General features: G+C 42.6%; 1 protein-coding gene and 1 pseudogene across 1 annotated transcript; both read left to right on the top strand.

Annotated features, from left to right (window-relative positions):
- The first annotated feature begins 235 nt into the window (after nt 1–235).
- LOC122678827 lies at nt 236–1,291 on the top strand (annotated as a pseudogene).
- Nucleotides 1,292–13,293: 12,002 nt separating this feature from the next.
- Nucleotides 13,294–15,675, top strand: CCDC184 (coiled-coil domain containing 184). The gene has a single exon (XM_043885700.1). The coding sequence runs from the start codon at nt 13,860–13,862 to the stop codon at nt 14,445–14,447; it is 588 nt and encodes a 195-aa protein (XP_043741635.1). The 5' UTR covers nt 13,294–13,859; the 3' UTR covers nt 14,448–15,675.
- Nucleotides 15,676–17,735: the final 2,060 nt, after the last annotated feature.

Genomic DNA, 17,735 nt, shown 5'->3' with positions numbered 1-17,735 from the left:
GATTTTATTTCAATTGACCTTCGAACATAGGAATTTGTCCTTCTTTAGTGGGTCATAATCTATGAACTAAACAACTCTTAAACTTCATTTTGCAGTTTTTTTGTTAGTACTAATATTGGCATTGTGAGACTGTTTTGTGTATGCTATAGGATAGAGCAAATAAGTTCAATATAAGAAGTAATACAAATGTTAAATTAAATGTTAAAAAATTTAGTGTTTGAATTAAAGTTAAATTAAATCCACAAGATACAGGTATTCTGAAGAAGCCAATAAGCTCACTGAAGCTATGAACAAGCTGAGTAACACAGAGTTTGGGGTGAATCTGTAAGAGAGGAAACACAGAAAACTGTTCTTCAGTGGATCAAGTATGATGATTCCTCAGGCAGCCTCTGTGAAGCTGATGACATATCAACTGAATATGATAGGTTGGCTCTGAATATGTAGATTGTTCTTAATCCTAAACATTACACAGTGAGAAGGGACCAGATGCTGGGAAGATAGGGAATATCATTGTTTATGAAGAAAATAAAGTCACAGTCAATAAAAGATACTTAAATATTTTGGCTTCTAGTCAAGGAAAACATGAAGAGAACATTCTTCACAGATGGCTAGAAGGTCTTTGTGTAAAACAGTGGTGTACTTCAGACATATCTGGACATGCAAGCAATACTGTGTGTTTGAGTGTGACAGAGCTTTTACAAGATAGCTGTTTGGAAAGTGGGGACACACATTGCAGAATTTCACCAGTGGGTTTGATGGAATTTTGACTGAAGGACAAGAAGTCCTAAGAACATGTATTTTCCTTACTTAAAAGAATTAAGGCCATTATCTAAAATGTTTCTATCCTCTGGGCACCCAGATTTCCAACTATTCACTGAAAATGAAGTTTAAGTCTCAGACAACAAGATTCAAAAATTAGTCTTGGAAATAATTATGTAAAAAATTTTTTACATTTTTATGGAATTCATTTTTTTGGCTTGGAATTAAAAAAAGCAGCAAGCTAATTATAGGCACATTTTAGGACACAGTTTAGAAATGTTTCCAAAATTATGGATTGTGTTGGCTGGTTTAAATGTTGACTGTGGAAAATATTCAGACTCAGGGTTTGGGCACTGCCTTAAATGTCTTGTTTTGAAAGACATTGATAGCAAATACACCAGAAAGTGGACCCATGTATGAAATTCATCCAAATTGACAGAAAATAGTATCATTGTCTAATGCATTTGGAAGAATTTCTACCAGTATGGAAGAACTGGAAAACTTCAGAAAGTTGTTGCAAAATATCCATTAAAGAAATGAGTTGAAATGTGCCTGTTTCTGGACAATGGAGGCCAAAGAGTGAAACAGCGATGAAGGTTTGAAGTTGAGCCTTTTATTTAAAGTTATTTTTATTAGAGGAAAATCCTATTGTTTAAGTAAACAGTTTTATTTTGTAATTGTGCTGAGTTTAAATATGTATAATATTATTGTGAGTCAAAATAATATTTTGATAATTTAGCACACATTTTAAAGTTTAATGTTGAATAAAATGAAGATTATAAAATTTTTTAAATGAATAAAATTTTAAAATTTCATGAGGGAAATACAACAAATTATGGGCTACCGAAGAAAAGATTAGAGAACTTAAAGACATAGAGATAGAAACTATTCAAAATGGAGCAGAGGAAAAAAATGTTGAAAAAGAAAGTATCAGAGCAAAAGTGATCTGTGAGACATATCAAGCAGTTTAACATACATGTAACTGAAGTTTCAGAAGAGCTGTGCATGCATGTTGTCACTTCAGTCATGTTTGACTCTTTGCAACACTATGGACTGTAGCCCGCCAGGCTCCTCTGTCCCTGGGATTCTCCAGGCAGGAATACATGGAGTTGGCATGCCCTCCTCCAGGGGATCTTCCCAACCCAGGGACTGAACTCGCATCTCTTATGTCTCCTGCATTGGCAGCTGAGTTCTTTATAACTAGCACCACCTGGGAAGCCCCAGAAGAGCTAGGAACTATAAAAATATTTAAAGAAATAATGGCTAAAAAATTCAAAATTTGAAAGGTCAATGAAAGCCAGGCATAATAAGCTTAAAGAAAACAAGGCCAAGGTACATCATAATCAAACTGCGAAAAACCAAAGATAAAGATCTTCCAGAGACAAATTACATACTGAGCAAGGACTGGCAAACCATAGCCATGGGTCAAATCTGATTCACCTCTTGTTTCTGTAAACAAAGTTTAGTTGGAATACAGCCCCAATGCACTCATTTATATATTCACTATGGTTGCTTCTGTTCTACAATGACAGAGTTGAGTAGTTTCAAGAGAGACTATATGGCTTGCAAAAACCTAAAAGACTACCTGAAACTTTACATGAAAGTTTGCCATCCCCCAACTACAGAAGAACAAAGGAAATAGCAACCACAGAGTTCTTTAAAAAGCTATGCAAGGTGAAGACAAGGGTCAACCCAGAATTTTTACCCAGAGAAAATATCTTTCACACATAAAGATGAAATAAAGACCATTTTAAACAAACAGATGGAATGCTAAATGAAGTTCATCATGCAGAAAAAAAATAACATGAAAATTTGGATCAACACAAAGGAATAGACCATGCAAAAATTGATAAATACTAGGTAAAATCCAAATTTTATCTCTTAAGGAGGTAAATTATTAAAGTAAAAATAAAGTGCATTCAGGTTTTTAACTTATATAGAAGTGATATACATATATTTTGTTGTGTGACAACAAAACTGAAAAGGAGAAAATAAAAGTTTGTCATTGTAAGGTTCTTACATTGTGACAAGTTAAGGACGTATATTGTAAACTCTTGAATGACACAGTCTAATACAACAGCTGCTTGCCACACGTGGCTGTTAAAATTAATAAAAATTTAAAACTTAGTTTTTTAGTCATACTAACTATACTTTAAGTCTTGAATAGTCATATCTGGCTAGTGGTTACCATACTGGACAACGCAGATATAGAATTCCATCTTCACAGAAAATTCTATTGGAATAGAACTGCTCTAAAGCATTAACAACAAAACAAAACAAAGAGAAAAGGAAGAACTAAAAAGCCAAAATCCAAGGTAAAAAAATAATTTTAAGGTTCGCTTAGTCTAAACATTGGAATGGAAATAAGAAAAAAGAAACAAAGAAAAGATAAGCCAAATAGAAAACAAAACAGCAAATGATAGATTGAAACCCAACCTATTAACAGTTATAATAAGTATAAATGAGCTAAACATTCCAATTAAAGGGTAGAGATGGTCAGGTTGGATAAAAAGTAAAACTCAAGTACATTCTGTCTATAAGAAAGCTACATAAAATGTAAAGGCACAGACATGACAAAAGAAAAAAATGAAAAAAAAAAAAAGAAAAAAATGGAAAGTATATAGCATGCAAACACTAAAAAGAAAAGCTGAAGTGGCTCCTTGAATATTGAACTAAGTAAAGAGAGATGAATTTTACTAGAAATAAAGAAAGGCCATTTCGTAATGATTTTAGTGGTCAATTCAGCAAAAGGACATAACAATCCTAAACTGTTAAACATCTAATAAAATAACTTCAAAATATAGGAAGCAAAACCCAGCAGAAATGAGAAATTGATAAATCCACAAATTTGGTTTAAATCCAAATTATTAATACTAAATATAACTGCACTAAATGAGCTAGATAAAAGAAAAAGCTGACAAAATGGACAAAAAGCAAAACAAAACAAAATATGCTAGCTGTTAGAAATATACTTAAAACTTTGGAAGCTGAAAGTAAAGAAATGAAAAAGGAGAAATCATGAACCCCATTCAAAAGAAAGCTGGTATAACTATATTCATATCAGTCACTTTAAGGCAAAAGCATTACTTGTGAATAAGAAAACTGCCCAATAATGAAAACTGTTCAAGTCACCAGGAAAATATGATAATTTAAAATTTTAAATTACACTTACAGCACAGCACTAGAATATATAAAGCAAAAATTATCAGAACTACAAAAAATTTATCAGAAGGATAAATTCACAAACATAATGGAAGATTATAAAAACTTCTTTTTAGTAATTTGTAGTATGTATAGAAAAATCACTTAGGGTATAAAAATTTTAATAAACATTTTATAAATTTATTTTAAATTTTGTAATAATGGATGTCTCTAAACTTTGCATCCAACAAATGCAAAACATATATTCTTCCTTGATGCATATATATAACAATTACAAACAACTTGTCTATTAGACAAATTCCAACAAATTTCCAAAGATTGATATTGAACAGGAAAGGTTCTTTAACTACAATGGAGTTAAGCTATTAATAAAAAGATAACCACAAAATTCCTATATTTGGAAATTAAGAAATATTAGTTTATTCAACAAATATTTAATGCATGCATACTATGAGCCAGGCACTGTTTAGACACTTGGGATTACTATATCAGAGAGAAATTTATAATTAAAAGTCTGACAATACCAAATGTTGGAGAGAATGTGGAGTAATGGGATCTTTCATCCTGCTAGTGGAGTGTAAATTATTATAACTGCTTTTGAAAACAATTTGATATTTTCTAATAGAGTGAAGCTCATATCTTATGATTCAGCAAGTCCATCTGTATGCATACACTTTATAAAAAATTTTTTATATGCACCATAAGATATGTACTAAAATATTCACTCAGTAATAGCCTAAATTTTAAAACAACTGAAATGCCCACCAATAGTAGAACATAGCAGTAGAATATAGATAAATAACCTGCAGTATATTCATGCAGTGGAATACAGTAGAACAACAAATATAAGCAAAGCACAGGTATCCCCAAAATGCTGATGACTTTGACAAATATAATGTTGTGAAAAAGAAGCAAGACACAAAACAATAAAATGTATGGTTCCATTCATATAAAGTTCAAGTGAATGAATAAATTCATTGTGATTCCATATAATGTTCAAAAACAGGCAAAATTACACTATATTGTTTAGCAATGTATAAATATGTGATAAACTACAGAGAAAAGCAAGACAATTATTATCATGGCAATCAAGATAGTGGTTTCCCACAGGAGGGAGAGTTTTGACTCCAGCATAGCAGTGAGGTACACTGGGGCGGGGAGGAAAGATGACTGCAATACTCTTATTTCCTGACCTGGGGAGAGTGATTATGCATTTATTGCCTTTATTCACTAAATTTTATGTGTTATGTTTATTTACTTTTATATATTTGCATTATATTTTCACAATTAATAAAGGCCCAAAGGAAAAGGAAAGAGAGAAAAAGATCAGAAAACTTAGAGAACAGCATGAATGAGGTAGGGAGGAATAAAAGCGTGCTAGGCGTATGTGCATCTAGAAGGCAAACTGTGAGGCAGAAAGGAGTGGGAAATAATGAGGCTGGAAGCTATGGGGAGTCTTGGGAATATTTAAGCTGTGAAAAAGGCTCCAACTTGAATTTAAAGTAGATTTCTCTAAATGCTGTGATGCGCAAGAAGGGAGGGCCAGAGGAAAGGCTGAAAATGGAACTTTCACATTCCTCCAGGAGTGAGATAACCAGGGCCTGAATGATGCCACTGCCTATTGAAAAGGGGAGGAGGAAATGGACTACAGAAGGGTCTATGGGATCAGAGATTACTAAACATCTTCTTATTTTGAAATATACACAGTCACTTCAGAACTCTAAGCTTTGGGTTTGTGGTTCAAATGTGGGCAGTGAGGTGCCAAAATATCACAGGGCTGGTCTCAAGGGTAAATAAACCTATTTCTTTCCAAGCTAAACTCAGACAAGTAAGACTCTCCCAGTTTTCAAGTCTTCCTAGAAAGGAAATTCAAGCTCCTTTCTTTCACTTTTCTGGCACTCTCAAGAAGTACTCCAAAAAATTTGCTTAAATGCTTCATTCTGCTTCTTGTTCTCATAGTAAAATCAGGGGGTGATGCTGCCCTCTATCCTCTGTGCTGGTTTCAGAGTTTTAAATTTATTGAGGATCTCTTTCTAGCTTTTCCTTCTCTCTCATCTCTGTTGATTATTTCCTTTATTCCCTTAGACCTTAGACTCAAATTATAGCCCTGGTATCATTCCATGCTCCATCTCCATCTCCTTAGAACCTGTCTCCTTAATTACCTTTTTTATGAAAAGAATGTCCCTGAAACACTAATAAAAATCCACAAGCATGAAGCAGAGAGACCTTACGTCCCAGAGATCTCATTACAATTGAAATACCAGTGATTTCAATGATCTAATAATGCAAAATTGTGGGCAGTTTATTGTCTTTCATACCTGCAAGTGTCTCAGATGGTACTCATTGTTCTGTTGAGAAGCAAAAGCCACTAATGTCCCTGGTAAGAGGGAATTGATTTTTAATAAAATATGAGGCACCTGGAAGTGTGTGTGATATGGTGATAGATGAGATGGGATGAACGGGAGATTAGATATGTGATTCAGGATCACCCTCTGAGGGGAAATGAGTTCCAGATTAATGCATTTGATCTGGGCAATTACCAGTGAAATTGCCCTCTGCTTCTTAGAGACCTAGATAACACTGTTGAGAATAGCGAGTTCTTATTGAAATTGTCCTACTAATATTGATTGAAGACTAACCTCAATTTCTGGAATATTGCTTTTCTGATCTATGTTTGATGTTTGGTTTTTAATTTGATTTTACTATCCTGGAAAAACTGATCTTCATATCTCTTCTCTTATATATTTGATCAATGTGGAGAGTTTTTGTTTGTTTTGTTTTGTTTTTATATGTAAGGAAGGGATAAGCAGAGGACAAAAAGACCTCATTTTTAAAATAGTATCAAGTACCCTGGGCTAACATTACACTAAATTACTAGTCTATCAGCTCAGAAACTCAAAGGGAAGAGAGACCCTAACTTTACAGCATAGTAATCTTTCTATTCATAATATCCTGTGTCAGTTAGCTACCAATCTTATAACCAGTGACAAGGTACTTTTTTGAAGCCTGTCTCTAGTAGAATAAGAGTATAAATCAGGACTTCTCTGTGACATACAGGATGCAGGCTTGGCAGCATTCTGTTCTCAAACATTTGAGGGGAGGGGAGAGCATGCACTCCTCTGACCTTGACTTTGGACTAAAACTGGGCCCCAACCTTTGAGACTCTGATGGGGATGGTGGTGGAATATGCCACTGGGGATTCCAGTGGGTGGCTGGCTATATGGTAATTCTTATTTCAAAGTTACAAATACTTTTCTGTTTTGCAAGAGGTGGGGACTTCCATGTGTCTTGTAGTAAGTATTCCTTTATTCAAGGAAAGCCACTAAAAGGGCCATTGAATTGTGTGAACATAAGCCATAGATCATAGAAGTAGATGGCTGAAACCGAAGATAACCTGCTCTCTAAGATAAGGCAGAGTTGGAGCTCTGCAGGCTAGATGTCCTTAAGGGAGATGTTTATTTTTCTTGGTATGGATTCATTCATTCATCTGTTCAACAAATATTTATTGGACACCTCCCAGGTACCAGGCAGTGAGCAAAACCAAACCTCTGCCCTAATGGATTTTTAGGGATCTTTCACTTCACACCTAGTGGGAGGTGAAAGACAATAAATAAATATATAAACAAACAAGTAAAAATACAGTATCACAGATGTTAATGGCTGTGGAGATGTATAAAGCAGAGGGACTAGAGAGTTCTAGCGTGAAGGGGATCCTTATGCCTTGAAACAAACAAAACAGGCATTGTGTCTATAAACTGTGAGTGTGTAGTTGACCACAGAAGATAGAGCTGATTTCCTGTAAGACTTCTTAAACCAGGGGCTTCAGGGCCTCAGTGAAAAAGTTGGAGAAAGGGCCCTCCTCCTCACTTCTGCCTAAGGTGCAGCACCACTGTGGTCCTCTGAAGATGTGGATTACATTTGGGGGACCCTGTTCATGACACAATCACAAGTACTAGTGTAGTTGTGTGTGTTGAATAGAACCATAGTGCACCCTCTCAGTGGGCGTTCTACCAGTGCAGCTGGCGTGCCATGTTGGCCCTGGGAAAACCACCTCAAAGCAAAAGGGAAGTGGTAGGAACCACTTTCAATTGTACTTTTAGGGCTTCTGAGAAGTCTGGAGAGAGCATAAGTAGAGGCATTAGTAAGAGTGAGACCTGATCATTTTTGGATACATTGTCTACAGACTTTCTCAAGATATGACAGGTTGAGAAGGGACCTGGAAGTTTGCATAGGTCAATTTCTAAGAATTCTTTAAATGGAAGAGAAGTCAGAGGTAGAAAGATATGACAGGTAAGAAGGGACCTGGAAATTTGCATAGGTCAATTTCTAAGAATTCTTTAAATGGAAGAGAAGTCAGAGGTAGACATACCACAGTCCGTACCCTGTCCAGACACTTGGACATAACTTCCTCCAAATTTGACTGATATTCTGGGAGAGGCAATTTGCCAAGAAAAATTGCACCATGGCACCAGAAACTGTGGGTGTTCTCAGGTGATGCAATTTTATTCATGCCTGATAAGGATACTGACTCGGGGACAAACCAGGCCCTAAGCTATGGGCAACTTTCTGGGGGTAGAAGATACACGGAGAGGATGCATGAGGAGGGTACATGAGACCCTGCATCAGAGGTCATCTTGGAATGTCTGTATCTATGGCCAATTGCCCGGTGACATCTGGACTAGAACTAGTCATGTCTAGCATGGTACAGTATAAATAACTAAACATGCACCAAAAGGGGAAAAAGCTTTTGCAAGTGTTGATACAAGAGAAGCTGTTGCAGTGGACAATGAAGAAAACCAGCCAAGCAGGGTTTAATTGAAATGACAGGTTATTTTCAGTGGTGCTGCAAACTGTGTGAGAATTTAGAAAGTTCCCCTGGAATTTTTGCTCTGAGTAAAGTTAATACAGGTGAGAAGGAAATGGGGAAGGGTGACTTTTGGGATTCCTAAAATTAGTTTGAAGCCTCAAAGCAAGCAACTGAAAGTCTAGCTCAGGCCTTTAGTGTGACTGTGTGTATCTGTGTATGTCACCTCATGACCATGTCTGTGACAGTAGAGACATCAGAGAGTGGGAACAGTTGGACCCCACTCCTTTCAGTCAGAGGTTCATATAGTTTAGGATTCTTGCAAATGATCGTGCCCATTTCTCTGTACAAGTGTGGAGGAGATGAGCAAAGCATGTTGGCTGTAACACCAGGCAAACCACTCTCTCATGCTGGGAAAATTTAGTCTATGTGACAGACAAAATCCACAACAGTGTGAGTATTCTCAGTCTCTTGATCTTTCTTATCCTCTTGGAAGGAGACCCCTGTCATTGACAGCTGGGGCTCCTGCTACCTGTGCAGATCGGGGGATTGAGAGACAGAATCAAAAGAGCTGAAAAGGACAAGGAACTTCTTCTTGCAGGAGAGAAAAGGAATACTCTCAAGAAGTAAAGGGGGCAGGGGAGTGAAAAAGCAAGAGCCGGGCTTGAGTGGAAGTTTGGAGGTGTTTGGGGAGAAAGGAGAGAGAAGGGTAGCAGCCGCTATGGTCATGTGACCAAGATGAATAGAGTAGGAGGGAAGAGAAGATGTTTTGCTCTGTGCTAAGAATGTAAACCCCTTTAGAGTTTCTCCAGACACCATAATAAAAATCTCAATTGCTTTTTAATTCTTTTTGGTTATTAGGTGTGTTTCTTTTGAATGTGGCATCATGCTGAGATGGGCTGCAGGGCAACTCAGCTCCATAAAATTTACATTTGGGGAGCACTGCCTGGGATTGCAGACCTGTGGTGTAGCAGTCAGCTGTTCCTTGACTTTGACCATCATTCTAGACCTGAGTCAAGCCAGCAGCTTCGTTACAATAGCTGGATTTATAGTGCAAAAAGTACACAAGTTATATAAAATAAAGACTGGAGATATACAAGACAGCAGACAGAGGAAAATGGCATAGACTACTAAGAATCACAGGTTTAGTGAGAATTCAAGGCTTGGAACTAGGTGTACCTGCTGGAGACCTTTACCGATGCAGCATGGAGTCTCTTCCCCGCCCCCCATAGTCTGATGAGATTGGGATGAAGAAATAGAACAGCTAAGCTGATTCCCAGAGGACAAGAAAAAGGCAGGAAGCAGAGACGAGTGCACAAGGGTTATTGTTTTCTTGCTGCGTGTGAATACTCTAGTGATGTGGCCAGAGTACCCATTCAGCTTGGGGATGGACTCACTCAACAAACCCCAGGACACTGACTTCCAGAGAGCTCAGTTCCGTAACCCAGCCAGCTGACTGAGGCTCTGCTCCACTCTCTGCATCTGTCCCCTTGCTCTTCTGAGACTAGACCCTTCTCCTATGTCCCCTTAGGTCAACTCCCCACAGAATTCCTAAAATTATCTGGTTCTGAATCTGAGGCACCAATTGTCTCCTTGTATTTTCAAGTCCTGTGACTAGTCCACACCCCAGATCCCCCCCACCCTTGGCTCTCAAATATCTGACCTGGAACTTGACTGGATCAGCCACACCCCTTGATCTCTGCACTGTTTCCCATGTTCTTTAGTGCTTCTCCAATAATTTCCCCTCCCTCTAGGCTCAGACCCCCCGAACTCTCAGCAGACCTCATGCCAGCGTCTCTGGGCAGCATGATGTAATCTTATGCTGAAAGCCTTGACATACATGGTATCCTCAACAATAGTGGCAAAGGGCCTTGTATGATGGCATAACCCAGGTCCTACTGTATGGGGACTGTGTTTAGTGTAAGGTTAAGGCTAATGTACAAGGCCCTGTATTAGGGACAGGCTTAGTCTTTGTAGGTAGAAGGCAAGGACCTCTCTGAAGAGTGAGGGAGCTAGCAAGGTGAAATCATCCATGTGAAGTGCTGGTCAAGAGATGTGAAGCAACAGATCTAGGCAAAAATTTGAAAATCATGCCAGTTTTTTTTTCTTCTGACTATAGCAAAGGCCTCCACAGAAAGATGAACAGCAGGGTTGAACCCTGGAGAAGGAAATGGCAACCCACTCCAGTATTTTTGCCTGGAGAATTCCATAAACAGAGGAACCTTGCAGGCTATAGTCCATGGGGTCGCAAAGAGTTGGACATGACTGAGCGACTAATCGGAGAAGGCAATGGCACCCCGCTCCAGTACTCTTGCCTGGAAAATCCCATGGACAGAGGAGCCTGGTAGGCTGCAGTCCAAGAGGTCACTAAGAGTCAGAGACGATTGAGCGACTTCACTTGCACTTTTCACTTTCATGCATTGGAGAAGGAAATAGCAACCCACTCCAGTGTTCTTGCCTGGAGAACCACAGGGATGGGGGAGCCTGGTGGGCTTCCGTCTATGGGGTCGCACAGAGTTGGACACGACTGAAGCGACTTAGCAGCAGCAGCAGAGTGACTAACACACACACACAGGGTTGAACCCATAAGCCCTAAGAATATGCTTGCTATAGTATGATCAGAAACTCATGCTGTGTAAGCTCAGTTGTTGTTGTTTTTGTATGTCTTGTATATTTCTAGCTTTCCTACAATTCCTTTTTGGTAAAGTCTGCTTTTGCAGATACCAGTGCACTTTGGCTGTGCTTAGGGAAACCAAGGAAAAGCGTTTCTGTCTTCTCCTCAGCTTTAAGAATAACCTGTGGGGTACATGGTAGAGGTGGGGATGATAACCAAGGTGAGAGTCATAAGTTTGTGGGATGAGGGAAAGACAGAATGAGCAAGCAAATAAGACTGAATCATAGAAAATACAATATATAGAACAGAAATAGGTTTTTAAAATTTGTTCATACATTTGTTTTGGAATATCAAATTTTTAAGGATTGTATAATACTTTATTATACTAACAATGCCTTAGATTAAACGTTCTACTCTTTAGGATACTTGCCCACTTATTCCTTTTTTTATTTTTTTACTTATTTCTATTTTAATAGCAGTAAGACAAGACTGACAATAGCAGTAAGACAAGGAATAAGTCAAAAAGTTCTTTAGTGCCAGCAAAGTTTCTCTGGGCCAGCCCCACCCCTCATCACTGGAGTATGCAACAAGGGAAACCTCAAAGTAACCCATCCGCTATCACTGAATCACTAGTATACAAAACACTCACCCAAACCCAGCTCTTCCCTATCTTGAAGTGTTACATCATTTATCTTCCCCAGATTTATTTCTTCTCGTGAACTTCATTTTTGGTTTCTGATCACTTGGCTTCTCCAATTTATTAAGGTCATTATTAGTATGCTGCTGCCCAGGTATTGTTTGCTTTTCAATCTGAAGTCATCTGTAAATATATTAAATTCAACTTTTCTTCCTCCTCCTCCTTTCCCCCTCCACTCCTCAAAAAGAGAAAGGAGTTGTCACAAAGGTTGAGACACTCAGCGCATGTCTGTACCTGAACGCCGGGCCTGAGGACAGGGAATTACCCTTACATAATCCCCCACACCGCCGGGCCTTCCCGCCATCCGTTCCACACATTGTCGACAGTTTACCCTTTCAACTGTGAGCGGACGCAGTGTTACTCAAAGTTAGAAATGATATTACCAAAAATTATCTAGTCCGATTCACTAACAGATGAGAAAAAGGATTTATTCAAGGTCTCTGAACTAATAAGTGGCCGAAACAAAATTGAATTCATGTCTCCTAAAATCCACTACCTGTGAGAGGGAGAGCTCTGGACAAGGGAATGGGACACAGTGGTTCTTGTTAAAACATTCATTCAACAAATGTACTGAGCATTTACTGAACTATGCGCCAGGTTCTATTTTAAGTGCTGGGGATTCCGTGCTGAAGGACACGGAGACAAAAATCTCTATTCTTACGGAGCTTTCTTTCTCAAAACTGAAGCACTTTGCCTCACCGTCCTGAAAGCACCCCCAGGGCCCTGGGTAGAAGCGATTGGGTCTCAAGTGGGAGGGAATTCCATCTTTTCTCGGCTTCGATACTACAGCGAGGGCTGATTTACTGCAGAAGCAGAAGGGAGTGACGGAAACCTCCGTAGTGCCCTCCTGCGCCTCTGCACCGCTAAGGCCGGGCGGGGCCGGCTCCAGGGCGCCGGCGCACCCAGCTCAAGTCTGGGTAATAGCATCGGCCTCTCTACCCTCTCTGCTTTCCTGCAGGAGGACAGAGAAGCAGGACTCGGCTGTAAAGCCATTCTCAGGGAAAGGACTGCGGGCAGGTGAAAATCCTTCCAAGGTAGTCTCGCTCGGTGTCTACCACTCAGACTAGGGGAGGGACGATGTCTCCCCGACCTGGGGATTTATGCAGCAAACTGCTCTCTCATGCTTCCCTATTAAACACTGCGGCCACACGCTCTTTCAGTCTCAGCTGAGGCCACTGCAGCGTCCCCTCCCCTCCCGCTCCACCCGCAAGCTCAGAATCCACAGCCTCACTGCAGCTTCCCAGCCGTCCTCCCTTTTCTGCTCCACTTCCTGGTTGCCATGGAGACACACGTCATTTACGTGCAGTGCGTCGCCTTGGAAACAGAGGAGCATCCGCGGCGCCGCTGGGAGACCCGCCCCTGTCACTTCCAACCACACTCGCGGGTGCTGCCCGTTAACGGCCAAGGGGAGTCCCGGGGTCGACCCGCTCCTGGCCTCGGCCTCAACCTCGGCCCGTGTGCGAGCGCTCCTGTGACCCAGGGAACCGGCGGGCACTTGACGCTCTTGGCGCCCAGAGGGCGGCGCTGACACGGGTGCAATTCAGGAGTCGAGGCAGGGCAGGGCGCTTTCGCCCCGGGGCGAGCCCGAGAGACGCCGGCCCTGGGACTGTAACCCGGTCTTGTTCCGCCGGCTCTTCTCGGCCTCCCTATATTCTGCCCGCATCCCCCGCCCGGGACTCACCTCTCCACCCCTGTCTGGAGCCTCCTCTTCCCTCGACTCCTCCCACCCCCTCCGGGCACCTCTCTCCCTCCCCGTACCTTCCCCCACCCCGAGGCCGGGCGGGACCGGACCCCGAGCCGCCACCGCCCGCTTCTGCCATTCAATGGAGGAAGGTCTGCTGGAGATCATGACCAAGGACGGCGGCGATATGCCGGCCCCTCTGGAGGTGTCCACCGTGCCCGCCGTGGGGGACGTGATCTCCGGCGAGTACAACGGCGGCATGAAGGAACTGATGGAGCACCTGAAGGCCCAGCTGCAGGCCCTGTTTGAGGACGTGAGGGCCATGCGGGGGGCCCTGGACGAGCAGGCCTCGCACATCCAGGTGCTCTCGGACGACGTATGCGCCAACCAGCGAGCCATCGTCTCCATGTGCCAGATTATGACCACCGCGCCCCGCCAGGGTGGCCTGGGCGTGGTCGGCAGCAAGGGGAGCTTCCCGGGCGCCCGCCGAGATCCGGAGACCCCTTCGCCTGGGATCGGGGACAGCGGTTTGCTGGGTCGCGATCCAGAGGACGAGGAGGACGACGATGAAGAAGAAAAGGAGATGCCCAGCTCCGCCACACCCACTAGTCACTGTGAGCGCCCGGAGAGCCCCTGTGCTGGCCTCCTGGGGGGGGACGGGCCACTTGTGGAGCCCCTCGATCTGCCCGACATTACCCTGCTGCAGCTGGAGGGCGAGGCCTCTCTGTGAGGGGACTCCGAGGGGGGCACTACTTTCCCCGGCTGACTTTGGGTTTCCGAGTGCATGAGGAGACTGAACGGCGCGATGCAGCGTGCTTCACTCCGACCGCTGCTCTTGTGGGTCAGGCAGAAGAGACTTCCTTGAGGAAGCATTTATAGGGTGAAGGACTTTGGGAGCATCAAGAATTCTTTCTGCCTCACCAAGCGAGAAGTAGCAAACTGCGGAAAGGTGAGGTTCCGGGAGAGGAAGCGCCCACCTCTGGACTCCCATCCAATCCCCTACCCTGCCCTTTCCCCCGCCCCAGCCAACAGGAGAACCCCTGACTTGTGTAAATAAAATTCTGCTTTTTCTATTCTGAAAAAGGACTTATCTAGGACTATGGCAAATCTCTAACGATTTACCTAGAAATTAAGGAATTGGGGGTATTCTGTTCTGGCAACAGAAAATTTACCCTTCTGATGAAATCCAAGCTATTCAGCGTTCTGCAGAAGCCTCTCCCCCTCACAGACCTCTGCGGCTGCTGATTGGTAAAAGAAGCTTGAGGAGGGAACTGCAGCCCTAGGAATCTGGGTGAATGGGGTTCCGAGGGCCCCTGGGCTGGGAGGAGCTGGCTCTGAATGTGCATGAAGACATTATAGCTCAACCTCTAGGATTTTGCATGCAGAGCGGATCCTGCCTTGTCACTGACTTCATCTGGGATTGCTTTATCCACTCACTGGGGCTTAGAGAACAAAGAGCCCAGTTCACAGGCAGAGACTTGGGGGGGGGGGGTGCTCAGCAACAGCCCAGATTTAGGGGACATTTGAGGGACTCCTGGGGGCCGCAGCCAAAAACTGTCTCTCTCCTGGCTATACCTGCTTAACTTCAGTTCCTTTTCCTGTCAATACTCCCCTGCCCGCTGACTCTCGGTGTTGCCTCCATAATGTCTTGTGTGCGTTATGTGTGTTGACCTGTGTAGTAGTGTGTGAGCCCTGAGGGGCAGGGCTTGTGGCTCTGGTGTTAGGTTCAGGGGGCTTCAGAGCTTCTGTGAGCCCCAGGCTCTCATGACGCTTTCCCCTCTCCTCTTTCCCCCCACAACCAGGGCATGAAGCATGCGGCTGTCCTGAGGTTCCTAACTGATATGCCTCCCTCCCACCTCCTCAAGTGGTGACTTTGTGTGCCCTTCCTCTTCCTCCATGTATTCCTTCTCAATGCTTTCCTTGGTGTTAACCTTAATAAAGAGGCGTCATCTCCCCTCCTTGCTGACTGGTACTAGGGCAATGGCAGGGTGGGGCTTCTGGACCCACTGCATGGACACAGGCTTAGTGAGAACTACAGGGACCATGCCTCCCCTCTCTTCTTGCCTCTGGTTCCAAGGAGTTGACTGTCCCTGCCCTGACTGGGATATGCATTGCCATCTTTACCTGCTGTCACTTCCGTCCTGGACCTTGACCTCAAGCTGTACTGAGGAAGGAGAGGGTACATGTTGAGATTTCCCAAACAAGGGTTTTTTAGTAGCCAGCACTCCAGATGTGCAGGAGACTTCTTTTCAGTGGAGCACCTGGTTGCCAGGAGATGATTTCCAAACTGGAGTCCTGGCATGGTAGGCATGACTCCTGTTCCATGGGAGGGGTAGGGAGGGGGCATTGTTCAGGAGGGAATGCCTGGGATCTCTGGCAGTAGAGTGACACCTCACAAGGGAAACCACAAAAACTGCCTCAGGCCTCTAGTGGAGAATGCCGGTAAGGTGTTCCCCCCCACCGGAGCTTAGTCTGACATCAGCTCTAGTCTGCTCCCTTGGGCACTGGAGCCTTCCTAAGGCTGCTCCAAACAAAATTTGGGAGAATAATGAGCTGGGGTGCTGTGTGTGTGTGTGTATGCTTGCACCTACATATGTATGTATGTATGCCTGTAGGTATGTGTATATATGTATGTGTGTATGTGTGTTTCTGTGGCTGGTTGCTACAAAGATGTGGAAAGAGCACTGGCAATGAATCTCAGATCCAACAGTAAATGACTGCTTGAGACTCAGTTCTGTCTGTGTAAAATGGGGACAAAAATTGAGAAAAATAAGACACCTGAGAAATCTTGTGCAAATGTTTTCTTATAGCTCTCTTGGGATAGGGGGTGATGGTGTGTTGACTGGCTCCTCTGGGAAAACACAGTTATTTAGGGAAGGTTCTAGAAGTTCTTGTTTAATATAATCCTTCCCTACCTAAAGAACTCTTATCATTCAGGGCAGTCAAGGAGATGATGAGATTCCCAAGCTGACATGGACTTTCTTCATAAATGTCATGTAATTATGGGTCAAAAAGGTCTAAAGCCAACTTTTGTACACATAAGATGACCAGAGGATGGCTTGAGTTGTGCAGTGGTTAGGGAATATGTGCTGGGGCCTTAGAGAGGGCAGCTAAAGTATATTAGTGAGGAAGTGTCCCTCAGGACTGGAAGATAGTTTTCTGTTACAGTTCCAGCATTCAGCACCAAAAACAATGATAGCCATCATATATTGAACACTTACTCTGTGCCATTGTGCCCAATTTTATATCCCAATGACCATATGAAGTAGGCACTATTATTATTTTTACTTAACAGTTCCAGAAATAGACTCCAAGACTTAGTCAAGGTCATACAGCTAGTACTTTGCATAACCAGGACTTAAACCAGGTCTTCTGAGTTAACCCTAGATGGGAACCCACTCCACTAATTGCTCTATTATTTCATCTTCAGAGAAGGGAATCCTTTATGTCCTCAGTCAAGAGTCTTAAGAGTCCTGAAAAGGAAGTAATGTTAGTTTTACTCGGTTTTTATCTTCTCAGTTGGAACAAGTAATTCCCGATCTGGTTTTGGTTAGTGACCTTTCAGAGGCTAGTGGGTGATAATACAATAATGGCACAGAGAAGATGGCCTTCTGCACATGCTTCTTTAGAGGAAGAAGCTGATGTTCCCAGATATTCCCTGACACAGCCCCATTCTTATGCCTCTCCCCTGTTGCCTGTAGCTCAGATTCTGCAGAGTATGATGTGAATCTCAAGGCAGCTTAGCCCTTCAGCACCTGTAGAATGGTCTGGTTGAGCCCTTTAACCCTTGATGCCAATTCAATTCTTCCTATGCCTACTATCCAAAATGTGTCATCAGTCCCTTAGCTCAGGGCCCCCAGAATGTCTCTAGTGATTCCTCTCAAGTCCAAATAGGTAAAAATCTCCCCAGAAAAAGCAATTCTTCAACTGTCTCCAGTGACCTGCACCAGCATCGCAGAGGGACACAGCACAGGTTTCTCTCCCACCTCCTTCCTCCCTTCTTCAGACTCCCCACTCT

Source organism: Cervus elaphus, chromosome 3 (genome assembly GCF_910594005.1).
Source record: "Cervus elaphus chromosome 3, mCerEla1.1, whole genome shotgun sequence".
Lineage (NCBI taxonomy): Eukaryota > Metazoa > Chordata > Mammalia > Artiodactyla > Cervidae > Cervus > Cervus elaphus.
The sequence above is the reverse complement of the archived record's forward strand: the minus strand, read 5'-3'. Positions and strand labels throughout refer to the sequence as shown.